General features: G+C 42.6%; 1 protein-coding gene across 1 annotated transcript in view; it reads right to left on the reverse strand.

The window, feature by feature from the left end:
* Positions 1-17,102, reverse strand: part of Ptpmeg2 (Protein tyrosine phosphatase Meg2) — a 63,854-nt gene extending 46,752 nt beyond the window's left edge. The window contains exons 1-5 of the mRNA XM_077659212.1: positions 16,811-17,102; positions 13,471-13,614; positions 13,293-13,382; positions 5,219-5,343; positions 350-455 (exon numbers count right to left, since the gene is read on the reverse strand). Coding sequence (XP_077515338.1) covers positions 350-455; positions 5,219-5,343; positions 13,293-13,382; positions 13,471-13,614; positions 16,811-16,855 — 510 coding nt within the window. The 5' untranslated portion in view covers positions 16,856-17,102. The remainder of the gene's footprint in view (positions 1-349; positions 456-5,218; positions 5,344-13,292; positions 13,383-13,470; positions 13,615-16,810) is intronic.
* Between the last annotated feature and the right edge of the window lie 2,346 nt (positions 17,103-19,448).

Consider the following 19,448-nt stretch of genomic DNA (forward strand, 5'->3'; position numbering starts at 1 on the left):
TCTCCAGCTAGGAAAAATATGTCTCCTTCACATACTTAATTATTAAGGTGAGCCTTATGATAGACACCATAGAGCAAAATTGGCACCTGCACTGACAATTTACACATCTGCATTCATGCATTTGCAAGCACTAATGTGGAAGCTGAACATTTCTGTGATTCAGATATACTTCTCAAAGACAGAGGGCAGAAATTTCATCATGCGAGAGCTCTACATACGTCAATTTCTTGTAACTGTAGCAACTAAGGTGACAGCAAAATGGCAAGGACTGTATGTCAAAGAAGTAGAAACTGCCATCGCACACAGACAGGAAAAAAAAAAGAAGAAAAATATTTAAGAAGGCAGTCACCTTGAGAAGGTTTAGAATTTTTTGGCTGAGTTCGTAGTCAAAGTTCTGGTACTTTGAGCCGGTCATGTTGTATATGAACACTATTCCACATCTCTGGCTTTCAAGGCTGCAAAAAAATGCCAGAGAAACATGAAAAAAACATGCCAAATGACAAGTTGCCATATTCACACTATAAGAAAAGACCTCAGCCCACTTCATACCTGTAATGTGCTGGAAGTGGTACTGCACAGTACTGAACAGCATAGTGCTCTATGTTAAACAGACAAAAACAATCTCTAAATGAGAGGGATATGCGCTTCACACAATTGAACCAATTTTATGCATGGTTGCAATTAAAAAGTGTATTTTACACCACGAACAAAGTTTGCTAGCTCCTTGCCCTTTGAGACCAAATGAAAGAAAGAACAGAACAGAATAAAAAAACATCAATACTATATGCATCTTTTTGTAGCCTAAGGTAAGAGGCCACTTTTCTGAAAATTTTTTTAATAGTAGATAAAAACAGAAAATCAGTTATCTTTCTTAAGAAGGGCGTTGTTTTATCCTATCAAAACGTCAAAACAGATGAAAAATAAATATATTTCATTTTTACTTTTTACAAATTCACTAAATATACATGATGCCAGCAGTCATAACTTTAATTTAGTTCCTCATAAGTGAAGTTGCTGTTGCTGTTATAGGCAATGGGCGAAACCAACTCCGGCGCCGACAGAAGCACCACTCACGGCGAGGAGCGCACCTGCTGCAGGATAAGCTCGCTGCCGCGCAAGCTCCAACAACTGCAATCCGATCGCGGTGGTGGATCCTGCCGCATTCTCAGTTTGCTAAAACTGTCGCTTTTAAACACAAATTGTAGCGTTGTCGCATAGCTGTCTACTGCAGGCTTGAAAATCTGATATTTCAGCAGGAAGTCAGATTGACAGCTCCAGTCGCTTGATCGCGCTTGTTCTGTGGCAAATGTTGCACCACACACACTAGCGTTTGTGGGCTACCGGACAATGAAGCCATATGTATACAAATTCCCTGCAAGAATAATTGAGATTAGCTCCCCACACAACAGTTGAGAGTATGTGGCAAGCTTTTTGCTGCGGTGCAAAACCAAATGAAGCCCACCTGCCTTACAACTGCTCGGCACTGTTGTAAAGGTGACGCTCGGGCTTCTCGGAGGGGGATCACTATGTTAGTGCAGATTATCTGGGAGAAAAAATTCCTTCGGAACTAATTTGTTTTGATCACAAATTCTCATACCTTGGTTGAACCCTTGTACCTTTTGAAAACCGGCCTATGATGATTTCAGAAAACAACAGCCCATAGGGAACGTGCTTCTGCTGTGAGACCTCTTTCTACATAAACCATGAGTGGTACATGAATCACTGTGAAAGTTTGGGCATGTTCTGGAAAATTACGAATATAAAAATATCATTAGAGATTTTCTCATCAAGCCAGAGTGTTTTTTTTTTTTCTTGCTTGCAAAAGTATAATTATGTTATTACTGGATCGGTACAACTCCTTGCAAATATGTCACCCTTCATAACGCAAGTGAAATTACCTTAAGTGGTCAAACCAGTTGAAGAAAGTTTTTCCCAGGTGGTGTCAACCGGTTTCAACTGGAATCAACTCTTTGATTACTTCGGATCTTTTCACCTCAGATCGATATTATTTATTAATTACTCCCTTCACTCACTGCTGTCCTCCTTATGTCCACCAACCGTCGCCTGCTTTCAGTACCGTTTTCGACCTCCAGAAACGCCCCAGGCTTGTGCTTGGCATGACTGAAACTTCGAGTCTAGAACGCTCGTTGCGACAGCTGCGCCATGCTCGCATTTTTTTTGCTTGCTGCACTGCAGTCGCAGGAGAATGGGAGTATTTTGGTGTCGGCAGTAGGAAGTTTTAGCATTTTAGTCCTGTCACACAGTAAATACGCCAACTACGCCTGTACAACCACACAGCAAATGCAAGCAAGCACGGCATAGCAGTAGCAAAGGCCACGCGTAACAGTACTGGCCGGCCACGCGGCTGTGCTAAAACAGTCTAAAAGCAGCGAAATCTGTAGGCACCCAAAATGCAAGCATTTATTCTGAGGAAGTACAGAGGTGGATTTATCGTAGGTGGCGTGCATTTCACTGTGATCTTAGAAGCACCTGATAACACTAGCTCCTTCATGTGATGTATGTGTACTTATTCATGAGAGCACGGGCCCATTTTAAATTTCTTCGACGAAAAAAAAAAAAATCTCGGAAATCAACCTTCTAGGCCACACGGTGCTGTCGAAACAATTGTCCTCACGCTTTCTCTTGCGATGCCTTCGGTTACATGCTATGCTACTCAGTCAGCTGCGCCGGAGCGATCCTGCAGTGCTTTCACTACCGCTCGCTTGGCGGCGCTGGGCGCTAAGCGATCGAGGTGGCTTCTAGCAAATGCCTGCGGCTTCACACATAAAAAAGAGTTGTGCAATGAATGAAAATAATGATGACACCATCAGTAGTGATTGTATAATAGGGGAATGACCAAGAACAATGCTTTTCGTACAGGCATCTTTTGAGAAAAAATGCAGCAGTAAAAAAAACAAATAGCATGATTTTATTTACGGTGGTTCATTGCACAGCTAGATATACAAGAAACAAGTGTACAAAGTGTCAATAAAATATCATGTACAGGGATAAATTGGGATTTCTCACATAAGAAGGAATGGCAAAAAAGTGAGTTTTGAGAAAAACAAGAAAGAAGATTAGAATAACTACAAACGCTATAAACCAATGTCCAAGAAGGTTAAACTCCATCATCTCCACCTTATTCTTACATTTTTCTTGATTTTGCTTGTGTGGCAGCCCACTTTTTTTTGTGCATTGTTTGTGACAACAGTAGACAAAAAAGGAACCTTTTCAGACACACTGTTGGTCACCTGTCAGGCAAGCTTTGTGAGTGTGTGTGTGGACCAAGTTTGATCCCAACGCGCGTCAAAACGTATAGTGTACATCCGTGACCATTGGTGAAATCACACATGCCATGATACAAACCAAACTTCAGTGTTGCTATCCTGACAACCATCCAATGTGTTCCAAACACGTTTTGTCGCTTTTGTGAGCTTTTTATTTTTAGTTATTAAATACAAACAAACACAAACACAGATGGTAAGAAACAATCATTACAAGTCTAAACTGTAAAATTAACAAGAACAAAAACCTATAAAGAGAAAAATTGAGTTTTTATTTGGCTGGAAAAACTTCTAGTTTCAGCTTTGCAAGGTGTGCAGGGAGTTACAACTTTGGCTGTATCTTTGTAGCGACGCTAACTAGAAACACAGTTCATTTTGCAGTCCATTCAGAAATGAATTGGCATAGTGATGAAAGAAAATTTTAAAACGTGTATTTTATCAAAAATAATGCTTTTTAAGGTGGGGTGGGACTTTGAAAATGGTTTTCCAAAATCTGGTTTAGTTTTTTTTATGGCTTTGATGTGGTTCAACACACTAAAGTGACTTAGGCTTTGAGGGACGCCATAGTGGAGGGCTTCAGATAATTTCAACCACCTGGAGTACCTTTAACGTGCACTGACATTGTACAGCATACAGGTCTCTAGCATTTTGCCTCCATCAAAATGCGAATGCCGTGGCTGGGATCAAACCTGTGTCTTTTAGGTCAGCAACCGAGCACCATAACTACTGAGCCACCGCGGCGGCTTTTTTCAAAATTTGGATGCTGAGCAGTTGTAATAAAAACTATGGCTATAAAATTTGCAAGGAATCTTAAAGGTAAAAACAGCTTGCATTAGAGCTCAAAACTAGATTGAAATTTTGTCTAGTATCTTTTATTTGTTTCTTACTTTCCTCTACTAAAGTACCTTTTTCTAAAAATCTACAATCAGCAGAGTGTTGAAATTTTGCACGACAGTAGCAACCAATGTTGTACATAACTGGTACTAAAATTATGCGCTTCGACTTATGCACTTTGCACGCACTTCGAATTATACGCTTTGCAAGCAGGCACACCCACTAAGGACCAGTCAAAAGATTCTCAGAGAAATTAGGTTTTCTGCTAGTGCTGTGCCTAAAGGAGATGCAGGGTTATAGGCAGCACCTGAGAACTTTGTTCACATGGAAATATGGACTTTTGGTGCAGGCTTGGTGGCTCACACTTTGCCATAATGAAGCAGCACGTAGCAGGCTTTGCTTTTGGCGCAGCAATCACATATAGCTTATAAAAGCTCCGTGTTCGGTTCAAGTAGTGTCTCTGTAGTTATAAAGCGGTAATCTATCAATACAGGCAAACTTCAATATTTCCTCAGTGTCGCTTAAGTCAGCTAGCCCATGTGTTTTTCAGGAATCTTTGGAGAACTGGTGCATTTGTGATAAATTCCACTACAAACCCCACATTACATGCACAAGTATGAACAATCATTAGAATGTCAAACATCGTACCAAAATAGAGGAATATTTGGGATAAACAGCTCTGTCACTTGTCAGAAAAAAATTGTGACTACACTTTAACGCAAGTACTGTACCAAGGATGAAAAGCCAGTACTGTTCTAGCCATCATATGAGGGCTCTGTGCAAGTTGCCTTTACCAATTGGCCACAAGTACAAAAAAAAGTATCAGAGCTAATCACATGGCTGTTAGGTCATGAACTGCACTTGCATTTTTCGCAGTGCAAAATTCCCGCTTCTGGTAAGGCATATGCAGGGCAGGCAGAGTAATACCCTAGCTGCTATTCGAGGCAGACACTGCCTATAAATGCAAGCGTAATCCAATTTCAACCCGTCCCCAAACCACTGTGGAAGAAAAAAATGGAAGAAATGGAAGAATTCACACCAGGAAGGTATCACAAAATGTGCCGAGATTCAAACCCGTAAGCAAGAGAGCAAGCATGTACCTCTCCAAGGCCACATCTAGCTGGTAGACAACACCCTGCAGTGTGACCTTGTGCGAACTCTGCAATGGCCAGTGTTTGCTTGCTGTGAACATGGTGATGGCTGCTCCGGAACTGTCTCGTGTCGGCTACAACCACAGAAAAAGCAATGCATTTCATGCGACATTTTACACATGCCATACACACAAGCAGTGGTTCTCAGCAATAGAGAAGAACGAAAATTTCTAACGCCTTCTCAAAACATACTTGCTTAAGAACTGCACCTGTTCACTCTATGCATAATAAACAGTCATATTACAGTGCACCTCATGAAAATTTTTTTGGCATCATGACCAGGAATAGCACCAGTGACATTGAGGTAATAAATCATTATGGCCATAACGTTTAAATTCCAATGGCAACACTGGGGCTATGAGAAGGACCTTCAACTACCTACCTACAATCCCAAAGCAACTCAGGCTATGAGGTACACCGTAGTAGAAGGCTCCAGACAATTTCGACCACCTGGGATCCTTTAATGTGCACCGACATCACACAGCACATGGGTCTCTAGCATTATGCCTCCATCGAAAATGCAATCGCCATAGCCAGGATCGAAACCGTATCTTTAGGGTCAGCGGCTGAGCATCATAACCACCGAAGCCACCGCGGCAGCTGCTGATGGAGCATGATGATGATAGTCATGACAGTGAATTTTTAGATCTCCTCGATTTAGGTGCACTTTCTGTGCCAGTTCAGGAGGGGCAGCACTCGCACTCGATTTGACAGTGCAGCTAGCGCCACCCGCACTTCGGCACTCGATTTGACTTCGTGCTGCACGAGTTCTTCAGCACTTCTGCATTAGCCTCCTGGCAAGTTTCTGACAGACGGCCCCGCGAGAGAGAGAGAGTGTGTGTGCGTGTGTGTACGTGCGCGCGTGTGTGTCCAGCCTCGCACTTTGCTTTGCACTTTTTCTCTTTTGTGTGCAAATATTATTATTACACGCATCACGATTGAGTGTTTGCATAAGAGGCAGATAGTGAGATGTTTTTAATAAGTGGGTGATCGCAACTTTTGTGATGACTCGCTGCGATCGACATCATCTGCCACATATAGCGACTGGCCTTGAGGTCACCGTCAGCCCATATGCCTTCGCTTGACAGTCAGTCTATGATAGTCACTCTGCTGACACCATCTGCCGACAGTGAGCGCGAGTTGTTGAACTGAAAGAAGTCCAAGTTATCAGGCAACTCTTTCGTTCTGTTATTGGTGGACAACCGCAGTCACTTTTCGGACAGAACGGCAACAGCCTGAATCACACGATTCTGGCAGTGACAGCGACGGTGCACGGACATGATCTAACCAGCTCCCCTGCAATTTTACAGGATGTGGCTCGTGCTCTTCATGTTACCTGACGAAGATTTCAAGACCATACTGCTGCTTTCTCGAGGATCAGGCCTCGATTATCGACACGGTGCGGCTGACAATTTTTCAATTTGACTTCATCGCAACTGCATCGCCGAGTTTGCCATACACACAAGCTTTCCGCAATCAAGGTCCTGTTATCGCTGCCTCTGGGGGCGGTGTTTCATCGGAACTTTTTGGTTATTCTGGCAGTGACAGTGACGGTGCACGGACATGATCTAACCAGGTCCCCTGCAATTTTACAGGTTGGTTTAAATTTTCTTACGTGAAGCGTCTCTTACGCAATTATAATAATTTTGTCGCTGTCGCTTCCAGAAGTGTCTGTTTAGGTTTTGTGGGTGTTCTCTTGTGCGCTGTCTTGGATGTTACCTTTTCTCTATGCATCCATGTTGGATTCGGGCCATGCAGTAATAAGGGATGCTAAAAGGCTCTGGTGGCTAAGTGAACACTGAACTGCTAAAACGTGTTTTCACCCAACATGTCCACGAACTGCCTTGTGTGTTTGGAGGGGTTTGCGCCAGACTGTCTATTTCTTTTATGCACTGAATGTGACAACCGATATCACACCGGAAGATGCTCAGGTGTTACAAAGACTAGTCTTAAAAGCATGCCAAAGGACAAGCTGCGGGCCTGGTCTTGTCCCACCTGTATTGCGGGCAAATCTCGGTTAACACGTGGTCAGGGGAGCACCGAGTCTATCTCTGATCACTCATCTGAAAACCTTCAGGAACCGTCCCTGACAGATATCATGGAAAAATTTAATCTTGTTCTTCTTCGTCTAGAAAAACTATAACCGAAGCAAGAGGAGCAAATGGCAAAGCATGAATTGACACAGAGTAGCATCCAAGAGCAAAGAGAAACAATTCAGGGCATACAAAATTCAATAGAATTCCTTGCATCTAAGTGTGATGGTGTCCTGAACACTCTAAGCTCGCACAAGGAAGACATAAAAGATCTCAAAGAAAAAACAAGTGACCTCGTGGCTCTACTAGTTGACAAAAGTGCACAAATTTCTCGGTTAGAAGGAGCTGTAGAGAGACTAGAATTGTTTTCGAGGAAAAATAACTTGGAGATTCAAGGGGTAAAAGAAAGCCAAAATGAGAATCTGATGGACACGCTTGGATTTATAGCAAGCAAACTCGGTCTAGATGCTCCCAGTCTTGATGACATCGAGGCAGTTCATCGAATTAAAGGCAAACCAGGAACACCTCCATTAATACTAGTGAGGTTTGCTAGGCGCACAACCAAAGAAAAATGGATGGAAAAGAAGAGCGCACTTTTAGCAGATGAGGAGGAAAAAATCTTTCTGAACGAGAAACTGACACCGGCTATAAAGAAGCTTCTCTGGCAGACGAAAACTTGAGAGCAAAGGAAAGGCAATATCGCTATGTCTGGTTTCAAAATGGGCATATTTTGGTAAGAAAGGCAGAAGGGTCCTCTGTTATCCACATGAAAAAAGAGGAAGATTTGAGCGCAATAACATGAGAAACAAAAATGTGCAACTTACTAAGACCCAAAGTAAGCCGCAACGAGGCTGCTTTACTCTATGGTCGCACTACCTATGCGTCCAGCAAGACATACTTGAATCTAGAACGGTTACAATTTTCCTTTCAACATGGCAACACCCATGACTCGCGATAAGAATCTGAACACTGGTCTTCTGAAGCAGCGTGATTTGGTAGCATCCATTGGCACTAGCAAAGAGAACGTTTCATGCTTGCACATGAACGCTCAGTCAGCCCGAAATGAGGAAGACTCGATCATAACGTTACTTGATAGCTTTACTTTCCGTTTCGACGTGATAATGGTGACTGAAACATGGTACCGCGACGAATGCGAAGTGTTGAAATTGCCTGGATATAATAATAATAATAATAATAATAATTCGTTTTTGGAGAAAGGAAATGTGTAGTATCTGTCTCATATATTGTTGGACACCTGAACCATGGCCGTGAAGGAAGGGATAAAGAAGGGAGTGAAAGAGAAAGAGAAGAGAGAGGTGCCGTAGTGGAGGGCTCCGGAATAATTTCGACCACCTGGGGATCTTTAACGTGCACTGACATCGCACAGCACACGGGCGCCTTAGCGTTTTGCCTCCATAAAAACGCAGCCGCCGCGATTGGGTTCGAACCCGGGAACTCCTGATCAGTAGCCGAGCGCCCTAACCACTGAGCCACCGCGGCGGGTGTGCCAGGATATGTGTCGTTCTTTTTAAACCGCTCGAAAAAAGAAAGGTGGTGGTGTCAGCTTACTGGTCAAAAACACTTTTGATTGCGATGTACTTACTGACTGGTCAAAAGCTAACAACCGATTATGAGGTTTTGTCGATAAAAAGTCCATTTGATATTCTCTCGACCATTTATAGGCCGCCTGGAGGGGACGTAAACTTTTTTTGGTTTCTTGTCTCATATTTGGGTTGGATTAATGACAATAACTACGATTTTATTCTCGGCGGCGATATAAACATAAATCTCTTGATCAGCAATCGGGATGACCTTTCTAACTTATTAACGGCTCACGCATGCACAAATGTTATAACGACTCCAACCCGCACTCAGCTGAACGCGTCGACGTTGACATTTTTATCACACACTCTAAAAACACACCGCTTTGTTCCGGTACTTTAGCCGTACATGTGAGTGATCACTTGCCGATTTGTTTGGTGCTCAGATGTGGTTCGCTCCCGTCAAAAAACTCAGATACCCGTGTAATCAGATTTAGAGATATAAATAATAGAACGATTGAACTATTTTTAACTTCCCGTCTAAAATTGATTGGCATGAGGTCTTTCATTCTAAAGATGCTGAAGAGGCTTATGAACTGTTCATAGAAAAACTTGAAGCGTGCTACAACAGTTGCTTTCCATATGTGACGAAAACGCGTCCGCGATTAGCACGCAAGCCTTGGGTTACACTCGAATGTCTCAGGGCTGTTCATGAAAAAGCACTCTCTTTGAGCGCTTCCTTAAGACTAGGAATTCGGAAGACCTTAAAGCGATTAAGAAAAAACGAAATAAAACAAACAAGCTTTTGCATAAAAGTAAGACTCATTACTTTGAAAACCTGTTCAACAATGATACAACCAAGTGATCTGACCTCATGTGGAAGCGTTTGAACTTGTAAAACAATTGCCATTCAGACCAAAGTGACTGTCCAACTCAGTTGACTGTCAATGACAAAACCCTTATCGGTCATGAACTTGCAGAAGCATTTAATAATTTTTTTGTGTCAGTGGCGTGCAGTAAGCATGACCCCAATTGCATGAGTTATCTGAAGAACAGAATACCCGAAAGTGCATTTTTGTTACCAGTGACTGTGCCTGAAATCAAAGAAGTGTTCTTGTCCCTGAAAACAAGTAGGTGTGTCGATGTTGATGACGTGCAAATTCAACCGATTAAGCATGCCATTGATATTTTAGCGCCCCTGTTGGAACATGTTATCAACGTTTTCTTTTCGACAGGGCATTTGCCATGTCGCTTACAAATAGCAAAAGTGTCTGTCATTTTTAAAGGAGGAAACAAAAATAGCATGTCAATACAGACCGATATCAATCCTACCAGTCTTCTCAAAGGGCATTGAAAAATTAATGCACAAAAGAATAAAATGTTTTCTCGCTAAGCACAACATATTAACGCCTCTGCAATTTGGGTTTACAAAGCACCGTTCAACCGAGACCGCGTTACTAACATAAAAGGAAACCATTTTAGACTCTTTTGAGTGAGAACACTATGTGCTGGGTATTTTCATGGCCTTCTCGAAGGCCTTCGATCGAATTAACCATACCACTCTTTTAGCTAAACTAGAACACTACGGTTTTCGAGGCATATTTCTGATGCTTTTGCAAACTTACTTAAGAAATCGACAGCAGCAAGTCCAAGTGAACAGTTACACTTCAAATTTTACACATCTCCGGAGTGGTGTTCCTCAAGGCAGCATTCTCGGCCCATTATTATTTAACATTTACGTAAATGACCTAGTAAACATTAGTGATCATACTAGATTTATCGTATATGCTGATGACATGAGTCTTTTCTTTCCTGGACCTAGCTTGACCAAACCCAAATATAAAGCAAACAATGTACTTGCACTTTTAGCAAACTGGAGCATGGTAAACTCTCTACTTATGTTACGAAAACGAAAGCGGTTTTATTCTGCCCGAAAAACAAACCAGAGAACGTAACCTTAAATCTTAGCCTTGCTGGATCCAACGTTGAAACGGTGTCCGTTGTCAAAAGTCTCAGAGTTCTTTTCCAAGAAAACATGTCGTGGGACGCTCACGTTCAAATGGCTTGCTCCAAAATATCTCTTAGCGTCGGAATAATATCGCGCTTTTCGTTTTCTTTTTCCGCAAAACATAAAATTAGTGCTTTATCATTGCCTGTTTTTCTCCACACTAAGATATTGCTACTTAGTGTGGGGTACTACCACTGTTACGAACATCACCAAAATACATAAGTTGCAAAAGAGAGTTGTGCGTGTCATTTCTAATGCTGCTTACGACGCACACACCGGGCCAATTTTTGAGAAACTAGGTCTAGTCCCACTTCCTAATTTTTACAATTCATTGCTTGCCTCGTGCTATCAAACCTCAATGAAGAAAAATGACCTTTATCTCAAGGAACTTGCGGCTCTGAAATTTCGTCACACTGTCTATGACACAAGGAACTCGGGAACAGTGGCAGCTACCATACACACGAACAAATTACGGTCGCCAGATGCTACGGTACACCTTGCCGACTGTGCTAAATTCTGATTTCCTTGCGCATTCCTAATGTGCCTTGTGCAATGTTCTGTCTTTTTCTAGAGCTTTTTCTCGAGCCTATAGCCTTTTAGTATGCATAAGTAAACTTACTTGTTAGCTACATTTTTCCGCGCCTGTTTTTTGCTTTTGTTTTTTTTCTCCTTTCACTGTTATTGCCTTGACATTTTTCTTTGTTTGTTATTACAGTGTGCAAAAAAACGAGCACAAATTTGTCGTAAATTTTTGTAGTGTAAACGCTTGTCTCCATATATCGTTTCTTTTTCGTCCATGAAGTGAAAATGTACTCGCTGCGAGTTTAATTTTTGCTGACGTGTGTATTTTTGTTTCATTTTCTTTTTTTTTTCTCTTTTAATTTCCATACACCTTTTTTTATGTCACAACTGTGTCGGTGTCATCTGCACGGGGTGCAGGCCTTGTCAAGCCTTTTTTAAGGCTTTTTGCTTGCCCCCCTTAACATCACTCCTGTCCAGTGGACGTTGGATGCTGAATATAAAGCTTACTTTGAAACTCGAAGGTCGTCTCAAGTGGAAGTCTGAATAAACTCTTGAATTCAAATTTTGTTGCCTATTCAAAGTACCCATTGACTCTGTGACAGTCGACCTGTGCCACTTTGCACAGTGCAAGGGTGGTATCAAATTTATCACTTCTGGAAGTAACAAATTTCATAGCCGTTTCACGAGATGCGCCACTTCGAACAAATGCACAGCGTTCAATACGACTAACACAACCCCACGCATATGTCAAACCACGCGACAAACACCAGCACACGGCCGCAGCAGACGAACATTTCTGCACTTTTTCACTCGATTTGGCCGCTCCACCGAGAGCACTAGTGTCAGGCTACACTTGTGCTGCAACAAGTGACGCTGCACTGGCATGGCACTTTTGTGAACTAGTGCCGAAAGTGCAGCCAAATCGAGGAGACCATTTATGGCGCAAGGGCATCTGCTGTCAAAGAGCACCATGGCACAAGGTATTTTCGCTTTTTCGAGGCGGGGTCAAAGACCCATTTCCCAAGCATTTCACCCTGAATTAGCAGAGCACCAGGCCAGGGGAAGCTTGTACCCACTGTATCTTGTATCACCGGTGGGTACCCAGCGGCACTGGGGATTGAGCCCCGCACCTCCTGCATGGCTGATGCAGCATGGTTGGTGCAGGCCATAAATTGCAACTGTAGCAGCAAAGGCTTTCGGAATGCCCAAATGAGCAAGCAACCATGGTAGCATGCAACTCAACAGTGACGTGGCACATACATTCAAGCCCACTTATAACGAGAAAACAGTGTTGTCGCCCTCCTGCCTAACACAGTCCTAGAATATCGCATAAATTAATAATTCATACCTTGCCATCTCAGTTTGCCAATGTAGGGGAACTGTGGCTACTTATTAGGCGGCATTCGCACCATTCCCACATAGGTCAAGTGACATGTGAATTGCTCTTTTTTTTTTTGTCATCACAGCCCCTACTGACTAAGAAGCCACTTTATGTGCTAAAACTCTAGTGGGTAAATAATGTGGTGGGCCATGATTTTTATAACTGCTGAAAAATAATGGCACCTTTGGGGACTATTTCTGTGAGCAGATGTACTTATCGGTAGACCTTTCCCTTCTATGCCACTGGTTGGAGGACCTTCTGTGAAGTGCACCTACAGCTTGGCCCTTGAGTTTTACGAGACTGCAGTATCGCCGCATCACGATAGTTGCTATTTATGACATAATATCTGCAAAAGCTCTTGAATCATACATTTCCCTGTCAACTCAGTTTGCTTTGATGATGGACTGTCAATAAAAAAAAAATCCCTTATAATTTAGCATGCCCTCTGGCCAGTCATGCTAGGCTGTCAGTAAAGTCCCACCAAATTTCAATGTCATCCAGGTAGGAAGGGAGTCGGGCTGGGCAACAAAACACTCACCAAGACTGTGAACTTCCCAGTTTCCAGTTCCCCTTTTAAGGGCTCGGTTGTAGGGTCAAAAGTGCACAGCCCTTCTCGATATCGAGTGATCTGTAGTGACAAAGACAAGATCAAGTAAGGTGATGCTCTGTTCACTCCAGGCTTCTGCACTGTCCAAGACGTAAAAAGGTGACGGTACCTCGTGAGCTTCATAGAGGGATAAGGCGCGGCGAAGATCAAACTTTCGGGCCATCATGAATTTAACCGCAGCATTCCATGTCAGGGGCCCTGCGCTGTGACTCAACCTCTGTTCATTCACCACTTTCATAAACTCCTTCACCAGCTGTTGAAAACAGAACAGAAAAAATATCAGGAGAAAATATGAATAGCAGTATTTCTTAGATAGGCAGGATTGACAGCCACCCACAAGACCAAAATCCTCGAATTACAAAAAAGAGGATATGTAAGTAGGAAAGGTGTCTTCACATCGTTCTTGGTTTTACCAATATGTTACCGTCAGTACTGAGTCAAAATCAGTTTCTTTAATGACAATCACATGCTGTTTGGCCCAGCTTTCTGTGATTTTTCCACTTCTGGGTAATCTGCGATGACCGTAAATTTTGCACTGATTAGCAAAAACTGCACCTGCCCGAGGCATTCACCCGCAAAGCCTTTTCTGTCTTGTGACTAAATGAAAGTTCTGAAACAACGACCCATTTCGCTTACAAATTGAAAATCAAAATATCATGGCAACATTACTGTACTGTACTGACAATAAAAGCAGATACCCTTTGCTTGCAAAACTGAGACTCACCGCAGATGAAATACTGCATGCATAACTCATACTGAAGGGTGCAAAACTTATTCGTGATTTGACAAGAACGCTTAATTATTAAGCCTGGTGCCACGAAATATATGAAGGCGCATTAACTTCACTAAAAGAATTCAGGCAATACAGAAACTATCTAAATAGTGCCTTAAGACAAGCAAAACGCGACTACTTTCAAAATATGTTTGATGGAACAGTCAATGTGAAATACATTTGTAGTAAACTCTTTTCAATTATATCTCCCCACAGATCCACCTCTGATACAAAAGCATTAATAAATAATGAGCAGCTGAGTGGCAAAATGTTGGCTGGCAAATTTAATAAAAACTTCGCGTCTCTTATTGATTGTAGTTATAATGATAGAGCACTGCATCATTTGAGGCCACAGTTACAATTATCCATATCTCTTAATCCAACCAAAAAGAATGAGGTACTAAATGTGTTCATGCAGATTAAAAACAAAGTGCGAGGACATCTGCGGCTTAAAAATAAAACCAGTCAGATTTGTTCTCGGCCTTATCACACCATGTGTAACCTACACTTATAACCTCCTTCTAAGCACGGACATGTTCCCACAAAATATGAAGCATGCTAAGGCAATTGTGGTGCACAAAAATGGAGAAAGTAATAACCTATGTAACTACAGACCAATTTCAATATTACCGTTGTTTTCAAAAGCATTGGAAAAAATAATTAGCACTGGAAAAGATAATTTTGGTCAGGATGTCTATGTTTTTTGATTATTACTTTCTGATCACAGTTCCACAACAGGATTTTAGGCCAGGTCTGTCCACAGAAACTGCCTTACTCTGTCAAAAAGAATTAATTTTGCAAAATATAGAGGCCAAAAAATTAACACTGGGGGTTTTCGTTGATTTTTTGAAGGCCTTTGACAGGCTAAACGATAATACACTCCGAGAAGAGCTCTTTTGCGGTGTTCATGGCGTTGCAGCCGAATTAATAAATAGCTATTTGAGGGATCGATTCTAGTCTATCTGTACAAATCAAGAACTATCGAACTTGGAGGTGATTAAATGTGGTGTGCCTCAAGGCAGTATTTTAGGGCCCCTGCTATTAATTATCTACATTAACGACATTGCAAACATTGATGACTTAGCCAAGTACCTAATGTACGCAGATGACACTAGCCTTTTTTTTTACTGGAACCGATGCAGACGACCTCGTGAAAGCAGCAAACCGAACACTTAGTAAATTATATTCATTATTCATGGTCACTTGAAAATTCATTACTAATCAATAATGGCAAAACCAAAGCATTCCTTTTCCGTGTGAAATCGATGTCATGTAATATCTGCACTGTCCTGCATATAAATGACTCTGTAATAGAATTTCCTTCCACTCTTAAATCACTTGGGATTTTTTCCATGAGTTCACGCTGTGGGACCATCATACTGATTTCCTGCGCACTAAACTTTCTCGGGTTTTAGGTATGATCGGAAAATGTCGACATTTGCTTTCACCTCATCTCATGCGCTTACTGTACAACGCACTTTTTGACTCACAGCTGCGTTATTGCCATCTAGTCTGGGGAAACAGCACAAAAAGGGCTCTCCAAAAGCTGGTCATTATGCAGAAGAATGCCCTAAGTGCAGTTGCAAATCAGCCTAGTCATACCCAAACTCATTCACTTTTCAGAAAATATCAAGTAATTCAAGTCAATAAGCTCTATGTGTACAAGCTTCTGTCAAGTCAGAAATGCATAAAAGGTGCACAACTCTGCAAAAAATAGCAAAATTAAGAGAGAACACTTCGTCTTGCCCTACTCGATATTCACAAATTTGGCTCGTACCGACACATTGCACAAATTACGGCATGCAAATGATTTGTTTCAGTCTTCCATAGCACTAAATAATCTACAGCTCAGTGCAGAAAACTTGCATACATTACAAAAAGATGAGCTGGTCGCTGTGATCGCATCAGGCAACTGCAAATGATGTTTCTCCGAGTGTATCATTTTTCTAATCATGTGACGTTTTTTTTTTTTGCCACACTACATGATATTCTGTTGGCGATTTCTGCTTGGTGATGATTTGCTGTTGGTGATATTCTAACCCCTGCTGCCACTGTTGTTGTAGATGTCTGTTCTATGGGAGGTGGGGCCTGTCAAGCCACCAAACCGTGGCTTTTTGTCTCGCCTTCCTTATTACAGTTTGCTCTACAGCACTTTTCTCGTATGTTTCTATCATGTAAAATTTTGACTGTGGTAGAATAAAGAAACTCAAACATATCAGAAGTGCTTGTAAGCAGATTACTGCACGACCGGGTCTGTGGACTCCTGACAAACCAAGTAGTAACCAAGATATTCATATAAAAGTCCCAAGAACGAAAGGTCCCAAATAGGACGGCGTTCGTCATCATACGGACGTCGTCATTAAAGCCGTGTTCTCAATCTTAAGTCGCAATAATTAAAGAAATTGTTCCCGATCGAAATTCACAAAAGAATACAGCGAAATGCAATAAGTAAAATAAAAATTAATAATTCATTTTCATGCGACCATGCCATAAAACATGGACTCGGACGTATCGAAAAACCTTGCATGGTTTCGCGTGATGATAACGCAGTTAGAAAGACGGAACAAGCCAGCTATTGACAGGTAGCGGCGTATCCGAAAGGTCTGGTTCCGCCACATAAAAGCCAAACATTCTATTCGTTCTGTTCACGCACATTCAGAGAAGATGACAGCTTTACCTGCTCTTCCTGTGAACTCAGAGACGCAGCCATGTTGTGTTTCATTCTTCGTTACCCAAGAGGTGTTTTGGTAGACATACAGCAGCACTTAAACTATGGGTTCGTTCGAGCGATGGGCTCCTAGCCTCGCTGTATGAATGGCGTGGTTCCGCTGAGCTCGACCCATCCCTCAGCCAAGCACTAAAAAAAGCTCGAAAAAATAAATAGTACCCGCGGTAAACAGCGGAAACACGCGATCGCTTGCGCGAACCGATTCACCGGACCCAGCCGTCCATCTTTGTGAGCTTGGCCAGTGCTGTGGCATGTTGCAAGTTGCGCGTCCGCGCCATAAGTGTCGCCACGGTCGGAACGATTGCAGCGATCCTGGTATCTGGCAGCAAACGCGGCTGGAGTCAATGACACAACGCGTCTGCGCCGCCAGTGCCGCCGCGGGCAACGCTGCAGCGCAGTGGCAGCAGACGACAGCGACCGGCGCAAGCATAGCGAGCAAAGTTTTGAGCAATTTATGTTTTTACCGCCAACTCCCAGGCACCGCCACCGTCGCATTTCAAAATCGTCCCCATTGGCTCTACGGGAATGTCACACCCTTGGCTTGGCCCAATCGGTTATGGATCAGCTATTTTCTGTCTTGCTTTTCTCTTGTTCTTGAAGTTCTCGGGTAAGACGATAAGCCATATTATTACTATTATTATATTTTGGCGCAAATATATTTTTTCGCATTTTATGCAAAACAAGAAACAATTATAATGAACACACATCAAACCGCAAAACGACGTCTTGTTCTCTTATGAAGCAGAAGGTGGCGCCACTAGTGCCACTAGCTTAGGGTGCCTCAATGCAAGCGCGCTGCGCTGCCGGCGCTGGCATTTGAGGCACCCAACACTAGCTCAATCACAAACGTGGTAACCCATGATTAAAAATATATAGAGCGCAGCTTAAAACAGACAAGCACAAAGACGAGAGTCTGCTCGTCTTTGTTTTTGTCTTATTTAAGTTGGGCTTTCTCTCTCTCTCTCTCTCTCTATATATATATATATATATATATATATATATATATATATATATATATATATATATATATATATATATATATATATATATATATATGCATGTAAACGCGTAAAGCGCGGCAACCATGCATAGGGACATAAGAAAGACGACGGACAAGCGCGCATGAAGGAAGGAAGAAAATAAGAAAATAAAACAAACACTATAAGGCCTTCAGTGCTTCTCAGATAAGGTAATTGCAACGGAGAAGAAAGATATCGCAGCTTTAGTCGCTTTGGATATCTCCAAAGCATATGACAGCGTAGAGCATTCAATCTGCAAGCCACCCACCTGGCGGCTGAGGCCGTGAAGAAGCAATGCATCTTCATTGGTCCTAGCCTGCGGAGCATCCCCTACCCGCATCCCAGGCCTGCGTGCCGGGACCGGGGATTTGGGCGCTCCTTCTCGGTGGACAATAAAGTTTTCATTCATTCATATTCATTCAATACTCTCGAACAAGCTTGACGAAATTCGGTCGCCTTTCTACATTCGACTCTCGAACAAGCTTGACGAAATTCGGTCGCCTTTTTACATTTGACTCTCGAACAAGCTTGACGAAATTTGGCCGCCTTTCTAGTATTCTTGCATCGGTACAGGAACTCCTAACTGTTCCGACGGTTCCTTTACTTCTGAAACCTATAATTTTCTCAGACTAGAGGTGTGCCTCAGCTAGGATCGGTCCTGTCACCATGCAACATACTCAGTCATGCGGGACATATATACCTATTCATGGTGATATCAATTAAAGTTTATGTGTATGCAGACATGACATAGCCTTTTTTGCATCTGCTAGAGATATTCATTCACTGTACCACTATTGCAAGGCTATAGCGGCGAGAAACAGCGTGAAGCGCTTAGCGAGAAAATCTAAGCGGCGAGAAGCGGCGTGAAGCAGCGAGAAGCAGCAATGTTCTAGTTCACTGTAGCAAGGCTACCTCAATGCCCTCGAAGTTTGGATGTGTAAGTTACATATTTAACTCTTAACGATTCTTCCGTTCTTGTTTTCCCACCAGCGTCCCGTACTGTATTGTGGCGCCCAATGTGTAATATACGACCCTCATTTATATAGACAAGCGTCAGGCCGTGACGTCAAAGAGATGCGAAGGCGCTGGCATCAGAAGTGACTTTTGTTGTGTAGGCAAAAAGCGGGACCTTCCGCATTTGGTGCGCCACGCTTGCGTGCTTTTGAGCACAATTCACGGCGTGCCGACAAATTGTGGTGCGGTTGGTTGAGCCGCAATGTAGAAGAAAGGAGGCGGCATACACAGACAGATAGGCGCGAAAGCGACGGGAAGGGGCTGAGGAGCAAGACAAGGTCGGCGGCGGATCGGCTTCGCGGCTAATTATTACCGCCGAGCTCGTCGGTTATTACGCCGAGCTCGTTTCACCCTTTGGGTTATTACATTGCGTTTTTGCATTCAAATCTAATAAGTTGGTTCGTGTCTCTGACTTCGCATATCGTTGCTAGCTGTTCGGTCGCGAGGTGAACAGTGCAAAAATCATGTAAGTAACGCCTGCAACTCGTTCTCATTCTGTCATGCTCTCAGCGTAAGTTTAGGCGCTATATTCCATGTGCTTGGGGTCGTAAGTT

The sequence above is a fragment of the Amblyomma americanum genome, chromosome 3 (assembly GCF_052857255.1).
Source record: "Amblyomma americanum isolate KBUSLIRL-KWMA chromosome 3, ASM5285725v1, whole genome shotgun sequence".
In the NCBI taxonomy this organism is placed as follows: domain Eukaryota; kingdom Metazoa; phylum Arthropoda; class Arachnida; order Ixodida; family Ixodidae; genus Amblyomma; species Amblyomma americanum.